Genomic DNA, 10,416 nt, shown 5'->3' on the forward strand with positions numbered 1-10,416 from the left:
CCAAAGATGTGATAAACCACAGTTAATTTATGTTTTAACAGGGGGGGCAATCACTTTTTCACACAGGGCCATGTAGGTTTGGATTTTTTTCCCCCCTTAATAATAAAAACCTTCATTTAAAAACTGCATTTTGTGTTTACTTGTGTTATCTTTGTCTAATATTTAAATTTGTTTGATGATCTGAAACATTTAAGTGTGACAAACATGCAAAAAAATAAGAAATCAGGAAGGGGGCAAACACTTTTTCACACAATTGTATATGTAGTTCAAGAAATATAATCTCACCTGGTGAGAGCAGCACGGCAGCACTGAAGAGAGCCATCTCTTCCTCGGACATCTGTATACGGCTCATGCTTTTAGCAAAGTCGAACACTGCACTCACCAGGTCGTCACAGCCTAGACGGAAGGAGAAGGATAAATTCGTCATCAAAACAGAAACTACTGGCTGGGATGTGTACGTGTTTCCCATTAGAGGAAAAAAGAGAGAAAGAGAGAGCGACAGCGAGAGAGAGAGAGAGAATGTGTCCACTCACCAAGTGCTTTGAAAAGATGAGCAGCTGTGAACTTTCCATCAAAGAGCATCGTATTGTTGATGGGGTTGTAGGCCCGACACATACGGATCAGAAGAACATCCAAGCAGCCTGTGAACACACAAGGAGAAGATTAGTGGCATGTACGTATTTAAGTATTTGAAATAGAGGAAAAGGAGCCTTAAAAATCCTTGTCAATTATCTACTTAAGCCATGTTCAGCAGCTATGCTGAGAAGAACTAAGCGGTTGTAATAGTTCATTTGAAATTCACAAATTTTATGAGGATAAAATGAAAAGGAGCAGCGAAAATAAAACCATTATTTTGATCCCTATACGTTGTTTTGGCCTGCTTAATGCAGTCATCTAGAGAAAAATGTGCAAAAATCAATCAAGAATACCTTGCACAAAAAAAGGTAACTCCTCTGACAAGAACAGTGAGCGGTTCTTTTAAATAATCACCACTTGTAAAATACCTGACGTGTTTTAAGAGGAAGACTTCTTATTCAAACAAAGTGGGGCTAAATCTGCCCCGTCAGGATTACATTAAGTAGAACATTCTTCACTGACAAGTTCATTTCATTTAATTTATTGAGAGACCTATGAATGACGGGGTAATTATCACCCGCACAACAAAGGATGTGATTAACATCATAGAAAGGTCATTAAGTCACTGGTTCATACCTGACACAGACAATGTTTGGTCAAGTGACTTATGATTATGTGGTGCTGTGGATCTGACACATTTGAAGTGACTGTCAGGCCAATCGGAATTTCTCACTGGCCGGCATTTTTTGTCAACCATGTAGCCGTTCTCCACCCTTCAGGTGTAACTGGCATTTGGCGGATCGGGTGTGGACGCATCTTTGTGTCTTTTAAACGTGGTCAACATTTTATGATTGACACATCTAATTAAAAGCGCAGTGGGAAAACCTTTGCGAGTGCTTCTTCCTCGTGAAATTAGAATACTTTGGTGGCCACTCAAAGCCAGTAATCTATTGGTGGAAATAACTAGTTGTTCAAGATGTCACTGAAAAAAACCCCATCTATTTAAAATTTCCAATCACGTGACGGCCTCCATGAATTACGGGTGGAAGCACTTCATGGCGTGACTGAGACAAGGCCGGCCATTCTTCAGAAGCCCCTTTTGCTTGCATGTCTTGTAAAAGAACAGCTCCTGACTGTTGCGTGGCTAAACACGAAGCATAGAACGGACTTGAACCTACAAGGGGAGCGTATGCTGGCGTCGTGCACTGACCTGCTTTGAGGAGGATGATCTGATCGTTCTGACAGAGGTCCATGAAGCCAGAGATGCGCTTGGCAAACTCTACCACGTACTGGATTGCATTGGTGATTTGAATGGCGCATTGTTGCCACATCGCCTCAGCCGACTGAAAAGAGAAAGCAAGAGACAGGGAGGCTTTTATGAGAATTTCAATACAAGTTGCATTCCATTGTTCTCTGCTGTGCTTATCTAGACTCTGGTCAAGTGATTTCCCCCTAAAGACGTCCTGACCTGCTGTGCATTTGCTCCATCTCCCTTATAGCCCCTATGTACCTTATATGTCCTACAACATTGACTAGTGAGAGAAAAAGCCCTCTGTGAGAATCAACTATGGTGATACGAAGGGAACACTTCTATTGTTTTAGTAAATTACCATGTGGAAGTTTTACAGTTGATTTTTGTGCAAGGTAAAGAAAAATGGAAAACCTCCCTCACAATACAGTTCTTGTAATGTGGATGAATGTCGCATGCATGCAATACAGTAATGTGTGATAAATACCTTGGTCTGGTATGAGCGTGTCTCTTCTGGGTTATACAAGGTCCACGCCATTCTCTTCAGCTCCTCTGTGCTGTACTGGCTCGTCTCAATATAGGACTTCAGCACACTCTGAGTTATACGCTCTGAACAGAGAGAACGTTTTTCTCAATGAGATTTATTTAAATTTAAATGAGACACACAACAGCAGCAGCCTTTACACAGCAGCTAGGCGTTCATACTGACCTATCTCAAGCAGGGAGCAGCCCTCGGGCAGCGGGTGGAGGATTGCATGTGAGAAGAGTCCAGAGTCGTGCAACAGCTGGTACTCGTGCTTGATGCTGTGGTTGGCGTCTACAAAGTCCAAGTTGGTCTGTTCTGGTGAACTCTGAGAGGATGAGGTGCTGCCTGCACTGCCGCTCAGCACGTCCAGGTTGCAGTAGTCTCCACCTGCGTCCTCGGGGGTCAGCGGCAGGTCGAAAATCAGGCCTTCCGGAATCATGCTAATGTCCTCCAGGTCGCTGAGCGCGGCGGTGGAGCTTCTCCTGTAGGTCACGTCGCTGTCCTCTCGCTCGCGGACACCAAGCGCCGCGCACTCCTGGGCCTGCTGGTGCTTCTGGACCTCTGCATACAGGCTGTCACGCTGCTTTTTGGACATTCGACCAAACTTGACCGCTGCAACAGGGAGAATGTAAGGGCCAAAAAACAAAGTTAACATTCAGGAAGGTACGGCCTACATCAGACACAGATTACATGACTCGTTAACAGTGACAAGCAAAAAGTGGGAGGTGGAAACTCGGAGTTAATTAAGTATAGATCTAGTGGCTGAACTCACCATCGCGGCTCATGCCCAGAGCGAGACACTTCTGCAGTCGGCAGTGCTGACAGCGGTTACGGTTGGTCCGGTCAATTAAACAGTTCCTCTGTCGTGAGCAGGAATACATAGCATTGTTCTGCTGGCTGCGTCGGAAGAAACCCTTCAGACAAAAAAAATAAAAGAACATACACACACACACACACACACACATATACACAAAATGTGAGCATGTTAATGTTTGTTGGCTGGATCATAAACAAAATGTGTAGAACGGTGATAACAACACCGTTAAACTACTTTTACCACTGGAACCAACAGCTGATGAGGGAGATGGATGAATGCTCACCTTGCAGCCTTCACAGGTGATGACACCATAGTGGATCCCTGAGGATTTGTCCCCACAGATTTTACACGGAATCACCTCTATTTGAGCTGGAGAGAGAGAGAAGAATGAGAGAGAACAAAACAAAACAAAAATCAGTGAACATTTCACAGATACGGACCTCAAAACGTAAGTTACTTGGTTCGATTTGCATCTACAAAAACCCGTCACACAGTTAAATACATCTTTTGGTCACCATTGCAATGTAGATAAGTAGCCGGAACATTCAACATCTTCTTTTTAGGCGTATCATGCTGACTGCAGTTATTGTCAACATAACACATCAAAAGAAGTGGGCAGCTTATGATAAATCAATATTTACTCTACACAATCCTGATTTTTTTTTTTTTTTTTTTTTAACTCAAACCAGACCACCACCACCTTCCATGTGACTCTTGAATTTTCTCACGAGAAGTCCAGGTTATTTATTGACAGTCAAGTGTCGTCTGTGCATTACAAGGTTTGAAATGCGGCTAATAACGACGACATTCATTGCTTCGATTGTGAAGAAAGTGTCACGAACACGGTGGACGTTTACATTATACACCTTGAGTTGATTGTGGAGGCCTGAGCCTTCTTACTCAGGAACAGCCTGTTCTTTTCATTATGTTGTTTATCTAAGTAGCCGGGCCTCCTCAAGCCCAGAATAGCAGGTCAATTGCATTAGCTGAGGCCCGGGGTTATAAGGTTTCACGGCTCTCTCTCTCTGCGTCGCTCCTCCTCCAGGATGACAACATGTTAGCAGGTATGCTGTGAGAAAAAGGCATACTGCTGTGCTGAACCCTCCAAGGGCCTAAGATTGTAACCCACAAAACAACCGCAACTGACTGTTACTGTGTGCGCGCAAAATGTTGATTCGGCACCGGGCAGCAGGGTGAGCCAAACAATCCCTAAACCACTTTCGTTGGGTCACAAGGGGTATTAGGCAACCTGTAAATCTCAGCGATGGCTTTAACCATCGCAGCTCTCCAGAAAATTGCTGTTTTCTAAAGGCTCTTTGATAAACCACATCACGGCCAACCAATCACATGAGTCACTCTGTGTGGGGAGAGCTATATGCATCACACAGACAGGCAAAGCAAAGGAGTTTAGTGACCGACAGTACCATGAAAATCACAACTATAACATTCTCCCCCCCCCACAAAGACTTTCTGTGCAGTGCAGGAGACATATTTTGAGTGCTTTCTCCTGGCCAACACAACTGAGGGGATATAAATAAATAAATAAATAAAAGGCAATGGAAAAAAAAATCCCTTTCTATTGCTCCCTTAAATCCCCCCCTCTTCGGCCTGTTATATAACTCCCGTCTGGCCGCATTCCACGAACACACTCATTCAAAAAGGTGGTTGCCTTGGCAACAGGGCGACGAGCCTCCCTCACTCCCCTGCGCTGCCATTGGCTGTCGAGTCAGCGGCTTTTGTCCGTGACTCGCCGGTCTCACCTGCCAGTCAGCCGAGCGTCACTGTCAGGCCCAGTGAGCAAAAGCTGCTCCACTGACACAGTTTCTCGTGGGGGCTCGGGGGGGCTCTCTTGCAGATTTTAAAAAGGTGGAAGAAAATCTGACTCAGGGCTTTTTAGTCAAGGCAAGGGTGGAGTCGTCCCTTTTTGGTTTGGAAGGAAAACAATATTGAAACCCCGACCGGGGCCAAACTGCCACTTGAGCAACATCTGGAAATATTTCCCGAAACATCTCGTACAGTAAGCTGCAGCAGGTGCAACTAACATGGCTAAGAGTAGCTCTTAACTTGTTGCAGCACGTCAAGTATTTGAGTGAAATTTCAGCCGTGTTTGAGCTCGACCACACATCTATTTTTACTCCGGTGCAGCTGGCTGCCCGGAGATTCCTTCTGCCGCTCTGGTCTATTGGCAAATAAACATTGCACAAATCACAGCTCAGCGCAGAAGTGGACACTGTTTAGCGTAAATAACAGTGTGCAGATTATTAGAGGAGTCTCTGACAACTAAAACAGTGTATTCTGCTGCCACCATACATTATTGGGTATGTTGAGATGCAGCATAGGCCTAAAAAAACGGTTTCATTATTCTCATCGGAGTTTCTTTGGAGAACTTGGTTCTTATTCAGCAAGTGCTGACGCAAACAAGAAAAAACACCTATTCTGTGTTTAAATGCTATTAACATGTATTAAAGACGACTTGTTTAAACACAATGTCTATATTTGAGAAGGAATGTAATCATAGCTGAACTTCTTTGAATTTTTTAATTTAACTGAATAGCTTTGAAGTTTAAATAGAGCTTGAACAATATCCAGTATATATGCAAATGACGAGCCAGTAACTTAATACACCTCACAGGAGCTTTGATGTACAGTTCCTGCTATGCCAAGTTGGAAAATCCCTCCCATCAGAATTTGCATATAATTTCCTGGAACCTTATTGCAGAAAATCATATTTTAACACTTAGAGCTTTTAAACTCTATGTGGCGATTTAAAAGTGCTTTTCTGTGTCTGTCGGTCAGAGCTTTTCTTCATCACTGCAGTAAAACCTCTGCTAGGGAGACTTTGCTCGCTCATCCCAGCTAATAAAATGTCCAAGGTCCTATTTACCTTGAACTTAACATTTACATGACATGCTGCATACTCTACCTCCATTCTGAGGGGCTTCTGGGGCCTCTATGGGAAGAACAGCATATGTGGTGTATTGTGCAATCCCACTGACCTACCTAGAGAACGCAGGTATATGACCCGACACTAACCCAAAACTCGTTTCGGTATTTACTCAGCCGATGCAATAGTAGTGGGACGAGAGTTATTATTGTACACCGAGTCCACTGCACAGGCCTGCATCATGCATCGCTCTTAACTGTCGCCCTTGCTGATGTTTTTTGTATCGCTGTAGACTAGAGTATCACTGACACAGTGTGTTATAAGAGACTGCAATTATTTCCTTTCATCGTTCTGTGAGGCAGTCAGCAAAAACTAGTTTCCTGACAGTCTTGTTAATTGTATTTCTATCCGCCCACATCCTAAAAATTAGGTCAGCAGCACAGCTGTTGGCCCAATCAGGTGAGGATACTTTCACTTTTTAATCCTTCCCTCTCTTCTTCTGCTGCATGCCTTATCGTTGATGTAATGGATCCCCCGACTATAAACAATAAAAACAATGTTATGACACTCCTACGTACTCCAACCTTTTCCCACGTTTCTCTCACATGCTGAACAACAATGCTAACAAACCAGTCAGGGAACCAGTCCGGGAACCAGTCCGCACCACACACTGTGCCTCTGTAATCCCTCACCATTGATCAGAGAAGATAAAAGTGCGTTCACTTGATGGTGCTGTTTGTGCAGCTCCGACCTTAAACCCAAGTGGGCCTCCTCCACAACGCAAGCAAAACCAGACGGAGGAATTCAGTTCGCAGCGTGTCATTTTGCATGCGGCTCCAAACCCGCAGGAACAAATTTAGGACGACGCTGCCGCAATCACAGCGGCCTTGAACTAAAATCTCTTTAAATGTCACTTATCCGTATGCATACCTGGAACACAGATAGGATAGTACATAGGCCTATGAAAACGACCTAAGATACTGAACCGGAAAATATTATTCGTATGTAATCATTGTTTGCATTGCTGCGCTGCAAAACAAGTTGCAATGACTTTTTGCCTGCATGCAGGCTGGGTTGAGAGTTAAAGCTTTAGATAAGAAGAAAGGAATCTCAGCGTGAAGTTGTCGTAGAGAAAGGGCACGTTGACACACACTGTATGCGCGCTGTGAACGACGTTAAGGCTGCAACAGATAGCGGCTTTGAGAGCTTTCCTCTTTACGGCCACCTTTGATCCCGGGCTACCTGGGCTCCAACTGTCTTATAAGGCTTAGTCCACTGGGGCGTAAAATCTTTAAGTGCTTTATTTACGTTTGCCTGTTTGATCATGTTGCATCACACCAACCTAGCGTGATTTTGCAACAGTTTACAACAACAACAACAACAACTCTGAGACAAACAACAGCAAAAAAAGTACAACAGCATTGTTTGCAATCTATCAGGGGAATCAGGAAAATGACGACTATACACCGCTTTTTCCTTGCAATGCTTGATCGGACTGACACACACTCTAGTTGATGTAAGGAACATTAGCCGGCAGAGGAACCCGAGCTTCACTGCATCCTGCTGTGCGTCACGGTTACATGTGGACTTGCTGTGCTCATATCCTGCTCGCCATCACAACTCCACAAAACTGTAACCTGTTCAATCATTGTACAAGTTAAAAAATACACAACAACAGACTTGTTTTTCCTAATTTCACATATAAAATATGTATCAAAGAACGTCACATCCTCCAGTGCAGCTTAAATCTACAATATTCTAAAGAGGAACATTGTGTCCGATAACGAATTAAAAATATTATTGTCTCATTAGTAATGACGACAGACCGTGGCACTCCACCGCCAGGAGCGCGCACACACACACACACACACACAGTAATCCTCAATGACAGAACTAGGTCAATGGAGCACATATCTCTCTCTCTCTCTCTCTCTCTCTCTCTCTCTCTCTCTCTCTCTCTCTCTCTCTCTCTCTCTCTCTCTCTCTCTCTCTCTCTCTCTCTCTCTCTCTCTCTCTCTCGCTCTCTCTCTCTCTCCTGCTGAAAACAAAAACACGCTCGCTTATGAATTATAACTATTGCATTAAATCATAGTCCAACACACCATCAATGATTTTGAGGCACATTAATTAAAACATCACACGCATTTAAAAAAAAAAAAAAAGAATAAAAAAAAAGAAATGTCGACAGTACAATTTGTCAGACTAATGGTTGGGTCATAAAAAAGTCTGACTAAAGTGTAATAAAGGGAGGAAGACCTAAGAAAAGGGGGACTATTCATTCACCGTAAACAAACCCTGCCAGCAGCTCTTCTCTCGGTTTGACAGCCTCTGAATTGCTCCCTCCCTCACTCCTTCCTCTCGTTTACATAACTGGAGTCACCGCTGAAATTAAGTAATTCAAAGCTACAACGCATTCCTCTCGTCAAAGGAAAATCTAAATAAATGCACATAATCTTTACAGTTTATAGAAATAAACTCAACACACTTTGCGAATATTTAGTTTTGCTGTAGTTAAAAAAAACGCTTTTTTTTTTTTTAAACACCCGAAAACGTGCCTATTAAGCGTTTAACAATTTTATTAACACTTGTCAAGGCCCTTAAGGTGACAGTTTGCTGCATAACCTAATAAACTGTGTATTTTATGTGCCTCTGTGGTGTGAACGATGTTTTCTACAAGTGCGAGCCCGCAGCCTACGCACTTTAAACCGTCGCACAGCCAGCAGCGCCTCCAACGCGCTCAATGCAGCTCAAAAGTTATTTACAAACACAAACAAAATACATTTTAACTAATTCCACAAGCTCACCTCTCATGTCGGCGGTGAAGTGTAGTCAACTCTTCAAGTCATGCAACTCCAGGTGGAAACGAAGCCGAGAAACACGGAGAGCGACGCGCACTTATTCGCTCCAAATCCGGAGCAGCTGAAAACTGTCACAATAGCAAATCCTCACATGGATTTTTCTACCCCTTTTTTTTTTTTTTTTTTTCTTCGCACGCGCCGACCTTAAAATAAATGAAAGCACCAGTGTGTTGTAGTTATGTACTTCCTGTCTGCGCAGTCTCAGAGGTACTGTTGCGATAAAAACACGTCTACGGCTGCTCGTCCTCTCTCTGTGCTGCTCTGCGGCTCGCTGCCTGTAACCTGGCTTCGGCGCGTGGACTACACATGATCCTCCTCACCCCGCGGTCCGCCCGCCTCGTGCCCCGTGATCTGACGCCGACGCGCGCGCGCGCGCGCCAACGCCGCCCTCCGCGCGCTTTCAGGAAGTTCTCGCTTGCGTGGGAAAGTGTGGCAGTGTGTCACTTCAGACCGACAGTCTACCAGCGTGGGAACTGTTTAATAACAAGCGCACCGTTTTATTTCTACGCAAATGTTCCCGGATGAAAAGGAACTATGCAGCATTTTAAATTATAGATCAATAAAGAGCTCTCCATGGCCACTTTAATGTGGGCTATGCATTCTTAGATTGCAGATTTTTAAACAGACGTAAAGGGACGTACTGGTGTTATTACATTTGTTGATACATGTTTTCATACACTATGAAAACATGCAAATTGCAATATCAAAACATATTAGAGGATATATATATATATATATATATAAACAGATTGTTACATACAGAAAATAATGTCAACCAGTGGCCACATAGAAGAAGCAACACGAATTTGACAATCTAAAGAGCTTCATGGTAGCCTATATTTCTTCTAAACGGGCAGGGCAATAGAAAGTATACGACTTTATTGTACAATTAAACTGTAAAATTTGTATTTCAACATCACTTTTTGTGATGTGTTTTCTCCAACTGTATATATTTCCTCAGGGAGCAAAGATGTGAATGTGCATTTATTGTCTTCCTAATTTCCCTCATGGTGGTGATAGAGTTTCCATAGCTTGTTCAAAAACACACATATTTCTTCCTCTTTCAACAGATTATATGAAGCATGACTGTGTTTGGTTGTTGGAAAAAGACCTGCTGCAAACACAAAACAAGACAGACATAGAAACCCCCAACACAGCAATGGACCAAAGCTATAGCCTATTTCTCTCTAAGACATAATGTAAGATATACTGGCTTACTTTCGTGAATTAATTAGCCATATCTATGATAAGAGAAGCTTTTGTGTCCTCAGTTTCCCTTTAGCTGGATGCAACACTGTAACTCTGCAGCATTATATCACCGGATTAATGAACACTAATCTTGGTGGATTTAAGTGTGATCACAGGTTGCTGTGCTGTGTTTTGTTTTGTTTTCCATTTCCTGAAATCCTGCAATCCAGGGCATGTTTTTAAAGCAGCGAGGGTGAATGCTTTTTTAACCCAATGTGTATCAAGATGAATCAAATGTAATAATTAAACATAATATTA

The 10,416-nt window shown here is 43.2% G+C and overlaps 1 protein-coding gene across 1 annotated transcript in view; it reads right to left on the bottom strand.

Annotated features, from left to right (window-relative positions):
• rorca (RAR-related orphan receptor C a) overlaps positions 1 to 9,241 on the bottom strand; it is a 13,991-nt gene extending 4,750 nt beyond the window's left edge. Inside the window, exons 1-8 of the mRNA XM_031863909.1 lie at positions 8,857 to 9,241; positions 3,452 to 3,537; positions 3,124 to 3,265; positions 2,535 to 2,963; positions 2,313 to 2,434; positions 1,787 to 1,919; positions 534 to 641; positions 286 to 396 (exon numbers count right to left, since the gene is read on the bottom strand). Coding sequence (XP_031719769.1) covers positions 286 to 396; positions 534 to 641; positions 1,787 to 1,919; positions 2,313 to 2,434; positions 2,535 to 2,963; positions 3,124 to 3,265; positions 3,452 to 3,537; positions 8,857 to 8,863 — 1,138 coding nt within the window. The 5' untranslated portion in view covers positions 8,864 to 9,241. The remainder of the gene's footprint in view (positions 1 to 285; positions 397 to 533; positions 642 to 1,786; positions 1,920 to 2,312; positions 2,435 to 2,534; positions 2,964 to 3,123; positions 3,266 to 3,451; positions 3,538 to 8,856) is intronic.
• Positions 9,242 to 10,416: the final 1,175 nt, after the last annotated feature.

Source organism: Anarrhichthys ocellatus, unplaced genomic scaffold (assembly GCF_004355925.1).
Source record: "Anarrhichthys ocellatus isolate YVR2014 unplaced genomic scaffold, GSC_Weel_1.0 scaffold30, whole genome shotgun sequence".
Lineage (NCBI taxonomy): Eukaryota > Metazoa > Chordata > Actinopteri > Perciformes > Anarhichadidae > Anarrhichthys > Anarrhichthys ocellatus.